The sequence below is a fragment of the Pseudophryne corroboree genome, chromosome 3 (assembly GCF_028390025.1).
Source record: "Pseudophryne corroboree isolate aPseCor3 chromosome 3, aPseCor3.hap2, whole genome shotgun sequence".
NCBI lineage: Eukaryota > Metazoa > Chordata > Amphibia > Anura > Myobatrachidae > Pseudophryne > Pseudophryne corroboree.
The window spans coordinates 453737071-453751930 of NC_086446.1; the positions used below are offsets into that span (position 1 = coordinate 453737071).

A 14860-nucleotide genomic window follows, 5' to 3' on the forward strand; every position below is an offset into this window, starting at 1 on the left:
TTGCCAGCAGGTCTCACTGAAAATAATAAACCTAAGACTATCTTTCTTCTAAGAGCTCAGGAGAGCCCCTAGTGTGCATCCAACCTCGGCCGGGCACAAAATCTAACTGAGGCTTGGAGGAGGGTCATAGTGGGAGGAGCCAGTGCACACCAGGTAGTCCTAAATCTTTCTAGAGTGCCCAGCCTCCTTCGGAGCCCGCTATTCCCCATGGTCCTTTCGGAGTTCCCAGCATCCACTAGGACGTCAGAGAAAATAGATTGTTTTTAGAAATAAGGCTCCATGGCTGGAATGCTCCTTCCTTTCTAATTCTCCACTTGTCTGTATGATCGCACTGACTCGTCATATGACATTTATATACATATTCCACTTAGGTTTCACAAAGGCCGTGGAATAGAACGACAAGTCATGGCATTACAACCCGGGAATGTGATTTGGGTGACCGTAGGTGTGGTTATAGGAGCAGCAGCAGCACACCCGGAAGTCCCCGGTTGTCACTGACTGTGCTGTACAGAGTACTGGCGGCGATGGCTGCTCCAGAGGAAAAAGCTAGGCGTCTCTTCGCGGAGACTTTCGGAGGTGCTGCCCCTGACATCGCGGTGTTTGCCCCCGGCAGGGTGAATCTGATCGGGGAGCACACAGACTATAACGGCGGCTTCGTGCTACCTATGGTGAGATCTGTGTCTGGGGAAGCTGGCAGCAGCCGTGGCAGGGGTGCAGTCACGTGTTAAGTGAGCAGTCACATGACGCTAATCTTGCGTGTGTGAAAAGATGTGTTATGAACACGCTGAATTAAAGCGTCATTATTGGTGACAGTGATAGTAGGTGGGGTCAGGTAGTTCTGGACTGTAATGAAGTACAAGAAAACTATTATGACTGATTAGGTTGGCCATGATTTACCAGCGGCTGGGATCAGGGCCGGCAACAGAAATCCTGGGGTTGATACAGTGATTTCTCGCACACACACACAAAAAAAATAAAAAATAAAAATTATATACTATTCAGCACTCAATAGTCTTGTGGTCAAAAAAAATAAATCACGGCAATAGTATCTGAGCTTGCAACGTTTCGGATACCCGTCGTGTGCTGCCTGACTACGGGGAATAAAGTACCCAAAACGTTACAAGTTCTGGTTCAGATGCTGTTGCTGTGATTTATTTTTGACCACTGAGTGCTGAATAGCTGTTGCCACATTACCTATTTGGTTTCTGGTACCGTGGCAGATGATGAACTGTGAATGGGAGTGCTTACCATCTCGGGACTTATATATATATATATATATATATATATATATATATATTAAAGTGCAGCAGAATTTGCTGTGCTATATAAGAAACTGTTATACACGTATATAAATATTTATGTCTCTCCTTCTTTTCCCCACACACCTCACAGTCTGTCTCTCCCCAATGACTCCATGCCGCCTCGCCAATCCACTCATCTCGGGGAGAGACTCGCCTGCGCTGCACTCCCCAGTATCCAGACCCGAATACTGCACAGCAGGTACCACGCGGCCCTCACACCCCACCAGAACAGGCCGGCACAGGAATCCTGGCCAGGGGACCTGCTGCCATGTCCCGTAAGTGGCTGCCACAGAGCTGGACCCAGAAGCGCGGGCGGACACTTGCACCGCACAGTCACTGTGTATGATAGGCTCCTGTCACTCTGAGGCTGCTCCTACAGCTCGCTGCCCTATTTGGACAAGACAGCTCACATCCCTGCCGGGCACTATTTGTATCCTTGCGGCCCTTCTGATACTTGGGTCCCGGTACAGGTGTCCTCTATGACCCCCCCGTCTGTCGCCGGCCCTGGTTGGGATGCCGCTGTTCATTATACCAATGCAGACATCCCAACAATTGGAATCCCGACGGGTTGAACTAGGTATGTTCTCCCCCACCCCCTAACCCTCACATTCCGCAGCCAAACACTAACCTCCTCATTGCAACTTAAACCTATCCCTCCCCCTTAGTGCCTAAACCTAACCTCTCACTGTTGCCTGACCTAATCCCCCCCCCCCCCCCCCCCCCCCCCCCCACACACACACACACACACACACACACACACACACATACTCCTCGTAGCCTAACACTAAACTCTCCCCTCCTGCAGCCTAGCCCTGAGCTCCCGGAGTGGCGTCTATACCTAACCCCCCACTGCTGACCCTAAAACCTAACCCTATACTCACGTTAGGGATGCTGGCTTTCGGAATTCCGGTGTCGGTGTCCTGACCTTTTTCGGGATTACCGGGATCCCGACAGCCGGCATCTTGACTGGATCCCGGCTGATTGAAGTGTGTCACTCATAAGAGAGTTGCTGGTGGCAAGTTCTCTATCCACTGCCCCATTTCTAAACTCGTTTCACCGCTTTATGAATAAACCCCTAAATCCTGTGTGTATATCTTACAAATCTCACCTACTGAAGTTAATACTAGAGACACTGTGTTGCTTTTTTAACATGTATGACACATACATCTGTTATATAAATATATGTAAAAGCTGGTGACCTTTATTTGCACTGTTAACAAATGATGCAGCTTGCCAGGTGTGTATGGTCTCAGTGGCCGTTTACAGAGGGTTTATAATTAGGCAAACACACTCTTCCCGTACTCGCCCTACATTAGTTCGCTCTTCCGTCATTCTTCCTGCACCTCCAAGCAAAAGTGGGTGTAAGTGACCCTTTCACACAAACAGCATGTATGCTGTGCATACATGCGGCAAGATGTATCAAACCTTGGAGCGAGAGAGAGAGATAAAGTACAAGTCAAATTTAACAACCAGTGATATTCTTGCTATCACTCGAGTCATTACTAATTTTAAAAGGTGCTCCAACCAATCAGTTCCTAACTATCATGTGTTTGAAAAATAACAGAAGCTGATTGGTTGGAGCAGCATTTAAGGTTAGTAACGACTCAGCGAGCGTTAACAAGAATTTCACTCGATAAATCTGACCCACAGTCTGTAAAATGACAGGAGCTGATTGGTACTTAGGGATCTATTCATGTAGAAAACATTAAATGAATTGTTACTTATCACTATAGATCGCATCAGTTCGATGTGATATATAGCTTAGATAAGTAGCAATTCATGTATACTTGCCCTTCTGCCAATGCGAACCAGTGTCCAGGGCTCCAGCGATGAATTCTCCTACAGTCCCCTACTGCGGTGTTGGAGTTAGCCGATAAGTCTTGTCTGCGCATGCGCTAGCATCTTGGGTTCCAGGAGGCTGCTGAGAGGTCAGCTGCCCCGCACAGGTGCAGGGCAGAGCCAGCACGAGTGGCGGACAGAAACCAGAGAAGCATTGTGCTATCATGCAGTTACCGCAACAGAGTTCAGACTACACCATCCTGAGATGAAATGGCGATTCTGAACTCCATGAAGGAGCAGAAAGCAGAGCTTTCCATTTCTTCATGAATCTCATTCATCATACTTAAGTATGGTGATGGGATTCAGGCACGGAGCGCGATGTCGCTGGAGATGCCAGGAACTTTTCCATGTTAACCCGCTTCATGAATAGCCCACAGCAGAGAAAAGCCCTGTTTTCTGCATGTGTGGATTATTAGATCTACACAAAAAAGTGTCTACAGTCAATGGGTCGACCGCTAATGGTCGACAGGGTCAAAAGGGCGGCAAGTTGTTGTTTTTTAAAGTCCATTCCCCCCCCCAAACTTTTTCATACTTTACCATCTACGTGGAATACGATCGGGAATAGTAACCTCTGCTGAGTGCACCCCTCAGGAAGAAACATTTTCCCATTTCTCCCCTGTGAAAGAATAGGGTAAATGTCGGTCACACTGCCAGATGTGACTGACCGATAATTAAATCAGTCAGGCATGTTGGAAAATTTCTCCTACCCGATGGTCTGATCATTGCTGATCTTTGCAGCCATACACTGTGTAATGATTGGCCCGATTCACCAATAATCTGCAGATCAGGTCGATAACAGCATAATGTATACCTGGAACTACTCTGCATCAGCCCATTAGTGGTTTTGTAGGGTGAAGCAAAAACAGTTGTAATTTGCTGTAACAATTTCTGTCATATTAACAATAAATAATAGTTTTAGAAAATGTGTACAACTGATGCGTTTTTGTGTGACAATGTTAGGGCACTTTTGTGAATATGAGCCTTCCTTTTTCATCATAATCCATTTAATCAGATAAGGGGAGTACACACGTGTGTGCTGAGCGATCTGTCACAGACCACTCTGCACACATCTCTCCCCTGCTCAGCACAACGCGATGTGTGCTGAGCGAGAGGGAAGGGGGGCCGCACACTTCACACGGCGGTGAAGTGAGCGACCTGACTAGATTGTGCCTGCATGCAGGCCAATCTATTCCCGGCGATACCGGAGGCCACGCATCGCTATAGGGCATACACACAGAGATGTATGCTTCTTTTCTAAGCGCCCGGGACTTGGAAACAGGTCCCGGCATTGGATCCTTTCACACTGGCTTCCAGACCCAACAATGTGCTGGGTCAGGTTGCCATCGTGGGCGAAGACGGAGGCGGCGCTGGGATATGAGATCATCTCCATGCCGCCTCTGCCTATACTGTGAACAGGTCCCGGGTCACATCGACCCGGCTACCCGTTCACGATGCACCTGACCCGGTAATAACCCAGGAATAACCCTTCTTTATTCCCCGGTTGAAATACTGGGTCAGCTGACCTGGGAGTTCTGGACTTACCCCTTTCACACCGCACAGCGACCTGTGTCGACCCGGCAATATACCAGGTCGATACCGGGTTAGTTGTGTGGTGTGAAAGGGGTATTGTTTACAAACTGCAGTTATCTGGTCTGTATTAGTTATTTAAAACTCATTTAACATCGGTTGCAGTAGCAGAGGACTTGGGGGTCTATTTACTAAGTCCTGGATAGAGATAAAGTGGACGGATATAAAGTACCAGCCAGTCAGCTCCTAACTGTCAATTTTCAAACCCAGCCTGTAACATGGCAGAAAGACACTGATTGACTAGTACTTTATCTCCATACAAGGCTTAGTAAATAGACCCCTAAGAGTTTATGCACCTAGGTAAAATAGGTATTAGGGATGGATAATGCTGTTGTATTATATTACTGGAGATGTAATTGTACATTTCTGCGCAGGCCCTTCCTCTCATCACTGTTGTAGTGGGCACCCAGCGGGATGATGGGAAAATATGCATTGTGACCACAGCTGAGGGAGCAGACCAGCCTCACAGAGTTGAGTTTGAGGCTCCGAATGCGGACAGACCCTTAACCCCTGGGACTCCTAAGTGGGCTAACTATGTGAAGGGTGTAATTCAGCATTATAGAGGTGAGCAGGATAAGGCTTCATAACTTTGCATTGTATCAGGGTCTGTAGAAAGTTGCTTTTGGCAGTTTGTCCCCTACCACATAGTCTGCCTTTTTTTTTGTCTTTGATTATCTTTCTATCAAATGTTGCTTTTAATGTGAAACTAAAACCATTACGTGTCATCCAGTTACATATTCTGTCCTCCATCAGCTGGGCCTGTCCCCGGTTTCAATGCAGTGATTGCCACCAGTGTTCCTTTGGGGGGAGGTCTATCCAGTTCTGCATCTCTAGAGGTTGCTGTGTACACCTTCCTTCAGCAGCTATGCCAAGGTAAGTGTCCATACTATTCTTCCCATAGACTGCATAAACACTAGATTTCTATGTACACAGGAGGCACTTTCAGCTACATGAAACAGTGATCACATGGGTGCGCAGGCGTGAGTGAGGTTCCTATAAGAAGTCATTTGCAGTGACCGAGTACCACTAGGAACTGTATATATTCAGAAAGCCAAGTACATGCAGTTATGGCTATTTCCTGCTGTGAGACCCCAAGGGGCTCATTTGCGCTCGCCCAGCTGTCGGTATGCCAGTGGTCGGGATTCCGGCGCCGGTATGCTGGTCGCCGGGAGCCCGACCGCCAGCATACCATACTACACCCCTGGAAGGGTGGTCTTCGGGTTGGCGGCGGCCGGGCTCCTGGCGACCAGCATACCGGCGCCGACATAACGACATCTTTTTTCCCTCTTGGGGGTGCACGACCCCCCCTGGAGGGAGAATAGATAGCGTGGCGCGCTACCGTGCCCGCAGCGTGGCGAGCGCAGTGAGCCCGCAAGGGGCTCATTTGCGCTTGCCCAGCTGTCGGTATGCCGGCGGTCGGGATTCCGGCGCCGGTATGCTGGTCGCCGGGAGCCCGACTACCGGCATACCATACTACACCCCTCTGGAATGATAACAATACTAAGACACAGAATTGTTCAACCTGTTTTCATTATCTTATCATTTAGTATAAGAATTTGAACAATATTAAGAGGGCAGTATACATAAGAGGAATAAAGAGTTCTGTATGGCACCTGCATACTGTAGAAATAATAGCATCCATGACTGGAGACAGATGTGCACACATTTCTTACATGTATAAATGCTTATGTATATTTCCTATATATAATACGCAAGAATTTACTGATTTGTAGAAATTGGTTGTAGGGAAGATTGGTTTGTACATGTCAGGCTGTAATGATTATAAAATGCCCCCTCTGTCTAGAAAAGGCACAGTACACATTTCTGGAATGTACAGATTGCATAGTTGTTCCTGACATACCATTGGATCAATATGCTGAAGAGGTTGGAGAGTAAACAGAGCGGGTGGAACAGCAGCTATTGGCAGCACACAGCTATTTCCTCTCCTGGCTTTTAATTTGTGTCTGAATTCTGGTAACAGCGTTTGTCTGGGGGTTTGGGGCAGGGGTGCTGTGTAAGTACATGGGGCCGTGTCCTGAGTAGCAGCTTTAAATAAAATCTACTGAGAAGTGGAATGGCAATGGGTATATGTCCAGCCAGAATACATATGTTTAACTGGCAGACGGGATGCCGGCTGTCAGTATACCAACAATGGCATCCTGTCTTTTGGAATCCCAGCAGCGAGTGCTCGCCACGCTTTGGGCCCGATGGATCCCTTCGCTCACCGCAGGTTCTTTTCCCAGTCATTTGGTGGCGAGGACCCACCTACCGACTGGGAATAACTTGTGTTATTCGGGATTCCATCCTTCGGTATTTCACCAATTGTCAGGATTATGGCACAGGTCCCCTGAACGCCGGGATCCCGACAGTTGGTATTTTAACTGCATCCAGCCTAATAAGTAAGTATGATAGTTCTAATTTTTCTGAACTTGCAACTATATCCATTCAGTAACACTCGGGCGAGCTGCTCTTCAGGATGGCCAGTCTAGCTCTTCAGTATAAAATGGAACATACAGCGGAAAAGCGCTTGCCATGAAAATGCTCTAAACTACAAGGATAGAAGGCGTGATAAATGTAATATTAACTTAAAAAGTGACTTCTCCCAGTGTATGCTGCAGACACAGCAATATTTGCTTTGAATGGCAGTGTTCCAGATGGTACCATGAAGTGTTAGGACATCAACTTTGATTTTTTTTTTTTTTCCTTCTGACCATCTCCAAGTGAATCTTGTCCTCCATGTTTTATTGGCTTACCATTGTCTAAATAATCTTGGCCATCACAGGAAACTTAGAATTGCAGAAATAGATACACTTGTAACACTGTGAAGCATCCAGAGAGAATCTTGCAGACCAAAGCTCAAAAAAGCAACTGGAACCTTCCATTCCAGGTATACAGATGTGTTCTCATACAACTTGCATTAATGCGCCATGAAGCGGGAGATGCCTGGCGTGAGTGGGCTGACAGATTTTGTGCAACTGCGTTAGTGCGTCTTTTTTGCTGAAATGCGTCTTACTCACATTGCGATGCACAAGCAGCTTATGCTGATTAAAATGATATGCGGCATGCCTATATTCTGTGTGCGTCTATGGCTGTATCTGCATACGAAATGGTACGTTACAGTGTTCTGTAACGTACTATTTCGTATGCAGACACAGCCACGGTTGCACACAGAATATAGGCATGCCGCATATAATTTTAATCGGCATAAACTGCTTGTGCATCCGATTCACATAGCAATGGAAAGTCGCATGAGAAGATGCTCGGCACTACCAACTTGCGCCACAGCATGGCATGACTAGTAGGACTGTTTAACGTACTATGAGGCTAAATATATGTGGACACGTGTAGACTGTTGTCTCATTAGCGCAAACTAGGAGCAGCAAGCTTTTAAGGTAGCGTCATTACATTAATCATAACTTGGTTTAAAGCACTGTTGTGGCACAAATGTCTGTTATACGTTCAAAAAGTATTTTCTTAAACGGAAAATGTGTATGTAGCATTTTCTGTGTCTGTGTCCTCAGATGATGGTGATGATGTTCAGAAAGCGCTTACATGTCAAAAAGCTGAACATACATTTCCTGGAGTGCCCTGTGGGATCATGGACCAGTTTATTTCAGTGATGGGAAAAGAGGGACATGCTCTCCTCATTGACTGCAGGTCAGTATGAGGGGGACGTTCATACCCTCAGCAGGCCAAACACACAGAAGTCAGGAAGGAAATGTTAAGATTTTTTTTTTTTCCCCTAACAGGTCCCTGGAGGTCACCCCTCTTCCCCTTACTGATCCTAATCTGTGTGTGCTAATCACTAACTCTAATGTGCGTCATGAGCTAACAGGCAGCGAGTACCCAACTCGCAGGAGACAGTGTGAAGAGGCTGCGAGGGCCCTTGGAAAGGAGACTTTGAGAGATGCCAGCATGGAAGACTTGGAGGGTAAATGGATTTTGTTAAATTCTAGCAAAGAAAAACATCTGTTAATCAATTCAACAGCAGTCATCTGATTCTTCCTGTTACACAGCTATGTATATGACCTGCCACTTATTTCTCATTACAGCCAAAAAGGAAAATTTGAGTGAGGTGTGTTGTAGACGAGCACGCCATGTCATTACTGAAATCGAGCGCACGTCTAAAGCAGCACAAGTGTTGGAGAGGGGCGATTACCGATTGTTTGGTACATTAATGGTGGAGAGTCACAACTCATTAAGGTAACATGCAAAAAAATTAGCTCCAGGAGGCCTGCAGGGACTGGGCTATTAAATATTGTGGGGGACCACCAAAACATCCCTTTACCAACCTTTGTGGATGTGATCATCCCAGTTACTCCTGTGACTTTTCTCTTTAGGGACGATTATGAGGTTAGCTGTCCAGAACTGGATGAACTGGTGTCACTAGCGATAGAAGTTCCTGGTGTGTATGGCAGCAGAATGACTGGTGGGGGTTTTGGAGGCTGCACAGTAACTTTGCTGGAGACTTCAGTTGCAGAGAGAACCAAACAGCAAATTCAGGTAACTGACAATAGTCTTCGGTAAATTCAGAGATCTATATCCTTTTACACAGAATATGATTTAGGACTAGATAAAAAAATAGGCACACGTCTATCAGTTCAGTTTGTCTAGTTTATCAGTCCATTGCATGTTTACGATCTTAAGGGGCCTACACACGGTGCAATATTTTTTTTTTATATGGACTATATTATATAGTCCATATTTGAAGAAACTCCTTGTGGTGCCGATGTGCGGTCCTGCGGGGTTGGCATCACAAGGAAAAACTGACACTGCAGGCAGCCCAACATTGACTATATCAGTGGTGTCTGGCTCCGGCCACATGGAATAGTCAATGTCAGGCATTTCCTGCATTGCGCCGTGTGTACCCGGCGTAAGTCAGTACAAAACACTTTATAAGGCAGCTGTATGAAAATGCATTTATTATCACAAAAGTTAAACCAGCTTTAAAGATGGAAATATTTTGTAAACAAAGCATAAAGCAGAAACATTTCGGACAACACACAAGTGGTACTGAACATGGGGGAGTACTTTCTCCCTGCAGTGTTATGCAATTGAATGGAAAGTGCATAAACTAGTGTCATTTGATTTAAGAATTATGGGTTTTCTCTGACGGTGTTCCAATGCACATACTTCATCAGGTTTTTCTTTGTCTATTAGAAGGCACTTTGTTTTATTTTACATGATCTGCTACCATACACGACTACGTTTAGAAAGAAGCACGCACTGTAGTGTTAATGGCAAGTCGTGTATAAGGATTACTATGCACATATATTGCTGCAAATCTGAGTCTTTTAGGACAAAGACATCCCATAGCTATAACATGAACATTAAGCCTTTACTGCGGGACTGGGGAGACACTGTTGCATGTGAGCGTAATGTACATATTACATGTATATAAAAAAAAAATTCTCTACTGCAGGAAAAATTCAGAGGATCGCCAACATTTTACATCACCAAACCATCTGCTGGATCTGGGACATTACCACATTAACTCTGGATAGTACATATGACTTTCCAGCTGTGAAATAAAGCACTTTGGTTTATACCTTCACCGTTCAGTTGTCGCTTGTAAATAAATGACTGTAGCTTTTATCTTTAAAAAGTTATAAAGTACTTGTAGATAAAGTAATTAATTTCCACTTTAACGGCTACTGCTTGGAATAGGACTTATTTCTTCTTCTTTTGCTATCTTGCTCTCGTAATCATCTATAGCAATACCATATACCTGTCACCAATACAAATTCCATATAACCTAACACAATTCAGTAAGTTCCCTCTTTAACATGTACCTTAAATGTACATAAATTCTCCCTTTCTCACATATATCATTTAAAAAAAGTTATTTACACAGCGTGAAAAAAATACTTAAATAAAGTTTCTATCCCTCAAAATCAGATGGTTATTTAGCACGCAATAAAAAGCGCAGCAAATGTCTTTTTAGATGCATGAAGTGAGGAAATTCAGCTTTTGATCCCTCCGGTACCTTGTATAGCACCTGCGTCAAAATGTTCCAGTCATATCCCTATCCCCTGCATTGCTTGGTCCTCTATCATTTTTGTTTACAAGGTGATCTTCGCATGCCACATATAGGATAACACGAGCAGAAGCACAACAGCATAAAGCAGTAAGTAGGAAGGAGTGGCAAAGTGTCACGCACAGGTGACACACAAGCACGACTGATAACCATTGTCCAGTGTAGCCATGTGCCACATCTCTTAGGCCTCGTAGAATTGGCGCTCTACCTGCCGGCTGAGGGATCCACCTGACATCATTGTTCGTGTGACGTATTCTTTGGTGACTTGCTGAGTGACTGTACCAGAGCTCTCCATGCGGTGAGTGCTGACAGTCATGCCATCTGTAAGTATAAATATAATAAGTCAGAAAATACGCCGATAAGCGCTGATGGACGGGCCATAGTGAGTTACACAAAATTTATAAACCTAGACCAAGTACCAAATTAAAAAGGGAAGAAAAACATACATATGTTGCAAAGAATTTGGGTGTGGATCATAGGGGAGACAGTGACTACGTCGAAACCTGAAATAGGTTAACATTGTCATTAGGTCGACATGGAAAAAGGTCAAACTGAGTTTTTTTTTATATATTTTTTGGGTGTCGTTTTCTTCGTAAAGTGGCCCTCATTCAGAGTTGATCGCTCGCTAGCTACTTCTAGCAGCCGTGCAATCGCATAGTCGCCGCCCACGGGGGAGTGTATTTTCGCCTCGCAAGAGTGCGAACGCCTGTGCAGCCGAGCGGTACAAAAACATTTTGTGCAAAACAAGAGTTATTTATTCTGTGCGATGATATCTGCGACGAAGGTCCCAGAATTGACGTCAGACACCCGCCCTGCAAACGCCTGGACACGCCTGCGTTTTTCCAAACACTCCCAGAAAATGGTCAGTTGACACCCATAAACTCCCACTTCCTGTCAATCTCCTTGCTATCGTCTGTGCGAATGGAATCGTCGCTAGAAGCAGTGCAAGACAACGATGCTCTTTGTACCTGTATGCCATCCGTAGTTTTGCCATTTTTTATTAAATGATCGCTACGCAGCAAACAACGGCAGCTAGTGATCAACTCGAAATGAGGGCCTGTGACCGGGAACCCCAATTGGTGCACCATGTCCCCTCGCATGCTTCGGGCAAGGTGCCTGATTCTGCTACCGCTGCGCTTGGCACAGGTTACCGTTCCAAATCGTAGTCCAGGTGGATCGTAAAGTATGAAAAAGTAAATTCAAAAAAGTAATAAACAAACTCCACACAGAGCCATGGTGGGAATCGAACCCATGACCTCAGCGCTGTGAGGAAGTAATGCTAACCATTACACCATCCGTACTGCCGTACCGAGTATTGTGAGGGAACTACAAAAAGGCCAGCTATCACTTTGTTCAGTGACTGAGACTGGAGCGAATGTTTACCAGGCGGTGATTCAGACCTGATCGCTGCTGTGCGTTCTCACACAGGGGGCGGTCAGGTAGTAACTGCGTATGCACCGCAATGCGCACGCGTGTCAGACGGCAACAAAGGGCATCGCCGGTCAGCGACAGGATGGTGTGAAAAATCAGATTGCACGGGAGTTCACAAGGTGATTGACAGGAGGAAGCCGTTTGTGGGTGGTAACTGACCATTTACTGGGAGCGTCTGGAAAAATGCAGGCGTGTCCAAGCGTTTTCAGGGAGTGTGTCTGACGTCCGCTCCAGCCCCGATCAGCCTCTTCTCATTGCACTGTAGGAGTAAGTCCTGGGCTGCGCAGAGACTGCACAAAATAAATTTTTGCAGCCCTGCGTACACATGGAGTCGCACACTTGCATGGCGACTATCTGAACGCAGGACGGAAAAGTTTGCAGCCCAGCGACCAGGTTTGAATCACCCCCCATATCAAGAGCTCTGCATACAACCGGTCTCTGTGGGAGAGCAGCTACAAAGAAGCCAATACTGAAGAAAAATTTCATCAAGCACATCGAGTTTTTGGGTCAGTTGATTATTTGTCCCAAATTCGCAAACCTAACAATGCCCATTTGCAAGCAAAAAGCATACCAACAGTGAAGTAAGGGAATATAGGCAACATGTCTGCTCAGGGACTGGGCTTGTTAAATATGAAGGTCCAAAGGATGGTGACAAATACAGGGAGATACTGTACAGCAAGATAACATGCTTCTGTCTTTTAGAAAACTAAAGCTTAGGTGGTTGAACAAAAAAAAGGTGAATGTTCTACAATAGCCAAGTCAAAGTCCAGATCGCAATCTAGTTGAGAATCTGGCAGCATTTGAAAATTTCAGCCCAAAAGCACTGTCCGACCAACCTGAACAATGTGGAACAAATCTGCAATGAATAATGGGTAAAAAAATACTCACACACCATAGGCCTAATTCAGACCTGATTGCAGCAGCAAAATTGTTCTCTAATAGGCAAAACCATGTTGCTCTGCGGGGCGGGGGGGAATATAACATATGCAGAGGGAGTTAGAATGGGGTGGGGTGTGTTCAAACTGAAATCTACAGTGCAGTGTAAAAATAAAGCAGCCAGTATTTACCATGCACAGAAACCATATAACCCACCCAAATGGAACTCTCTCTGCACATGATATATCTGCCCCCTTTGCAGTGCACATGGTTTTTCCCATTAGAGAACAATTTTGCTGCTGCAATCAGGTTTGAATTAGGTCCAATGTGCAGACCAGACTGAAAGCTGCTATTGCAGCACCGCAAAATGTGGTTCTGCCAAGCACTACTCTTTGGGGACTGAATCCTTTTTTCAATGTTTATTAAAAAAAAAATTGCAGCAATTAATGAAATTATGAGTTGGAATATTGTATATAAAAATGTTAAAATTTTTAGGCGATGCCAACTTAGACATATAGGACCTGATTCAAACAGATTTCTGTGCACGGGCGCATGTGAATTCATGCTTTTTGGTATGTCCATCGTATTCTGATGGAATATGGACATAATTGTTTTTCCGTGAAACAGCGTTTCGGGGCGGAACTGGGAGGCGACAATGCAATCGTGCATAACCTCCCTGACTTGTATCTAATGCTCCATGCAATACTGAGTGGTACGTATGGGGAAGTGAAGCCTGTTGCTGATGGACCTCTTGCACCTAGCATGGGGCTGGTGCAAGTAGAAAATAAGAATTTACTCACCGGTAATTCTATTTCTCGTAGTCCGTAGTGGATGCTGGGAACTCCGTAAGGACCATGGGGAATAGCGGGCTCCGAAGGAGGCTGGGCACTCTAGAAAGATTTATGACTACCTGGTGTGCACTGGCTCCTCCCACTATGACCCTCCTCCAAGCCTCAGTTAGGACACTGTGCCCGGACGAGCAGACATAATAAGGAAAGATTTAGAATCCCGGGTAAGACTCTTACCAGCCACACCAATCACACCGTACAACTCGTGATACTATATCCAGTTTGACAGTATGAAAACAACTGAGCCTCTCAACAGATGGCTCAACAATAACCCTTTAGTTAACAATAACTATTTACAAGTATTGCAGACAATCCGCACTTGGGATGGGCGCCCAGCATCCACTACGGACTACGAGAAATAGAATTACCGGTGAGTAAATTCTTATTTTCTCTGACGTCCTAGTGGATGCTGGGAATTCCGTAAGGACCATGGGGATTATACCAAAGCTCCCAAACGGGCGGGAGAGTGCGGATGACTCTGTAGCACCGAATGAGAGAACTCCAGGTCCTCCTCAGCCAGGGTATCAAATTTGTAGAATTTTGCAAACGTGTTTGCCCCTGACCAAGTAGCTGCTCGGCAAAGTTGTAAAGCCGAGACCCCTCGGGCAGCCGCCCAAGATGAGCCCACCTTCCTTGTGGAATGGGCATTTACAGATTTTGGCTGTGGTATGCCTGCCACAGAATGTGCAAGCTGAATTGTACTACAAATCCAGCGAGCAATAGACTGCTTAGAAGCAGGAGCACCCAGCTTGTTGGGTGCATACAGGATAAACAGCGAGTCAGATTTTCTGACTCCAGCCGTCCTGGAAACATATATTTTCAGGGCCCTGACAACGTCTAGCAACTTGGAGTCCTCCAATTCACTAGTAGCCGCCGGCACCACAATAGGTTGGTTCAGGTGAAACGCTGACACCACCTTAGGGAGAAATTGGGGACGAGTC

At 45.7% G+C, this 14860-nt stretch overlaps 2 protein-coding genes across 5 annotated transcripts in view; one reads left to right on the forward strand and one right to left on the reverse strand.

Moving 5' to 3' along the window:
• The first annotated feature begins 332 nt into the window (after nt 1-332).
• Nucleotides 333-10281, forward strand: GALK1 (galactokinase 1). 2 transcript variants are annotated; one of them, XM_063960594.1, is made up of 9 exons: nt 585-668; nt 1393-1576; nt 5102-5291; nt 5481-5600; nt 8249-8384; nt 8477-8658; nt 8780-8930; nt 9068-9230; nt 10150-10281. In XM_063960594.1, the coding sequence occupies exons 2-9, from the start codon at nt 1415-1417 to the stop codon at nt 10219-10221; spliced, it is 1176 nt and encodes a 391-aa protein (XP_063816664.1). In that variant the 5' UTR covers nt 585-668; nt 1393-1414; the 3' UTR covers nt 10222-10281. The 2 variants fall into 2 exon arrangements, with proteins under 2 accessions (XP_063816665.1, XP_063816664.1); XM_063960595.1 differs by lacking the exon at nt 1393-1576 and having other exon boundaries at nt 333-668.
• The window catches only part of ITGB4 (integrin subunit beta 4), a 131136-nt gene continuing 125908 nt past the window's right edge, over nt 9633-14860 (reverse strand). For all 3 annotated transcript variants that reach the window (XM_063960593.1, XM_063960591.1, XM_063960592.1), the window contains one exon: nt 9633-11085. In XM_063960593.1, the coding sequence (XP_063816663.1) occupies nt 10946-11085 (140 nt within the window). In that variant the 3' untranslated portion in view covers nt 9633-10945. The remainder of the gene's footprint in view (nt 11086-14860) is intronic.

What these genes read in the sequence shown, in the direction of transcription:
- GALK1 (XM_063960594.1), top strand. Translation starts at nt 1,415, where the DNA reads ATGCCGCCTCGCCAATCCACTCATCTCGGGGAGAGACTCGCCTGCGCT. An exon ending in TGTAATTCAGCATTATAGAG is followed by an intron (nt 5,292 to 5,480) that starts GTGAGCAGGATA and finishes GTCCTCCATCAG; the next exon opens with CTGGGCCTGTCCCCGGTTTC. An exon ending in CCTTCAGCAGCTATGCCAAG is followed by an intron (nt 5,601 to 8,248) that starts GTAAGTGTCCAT and finishes CTGTGTCCTCAG; the next exon opens with ATGATGGTGATGATGTTCAG.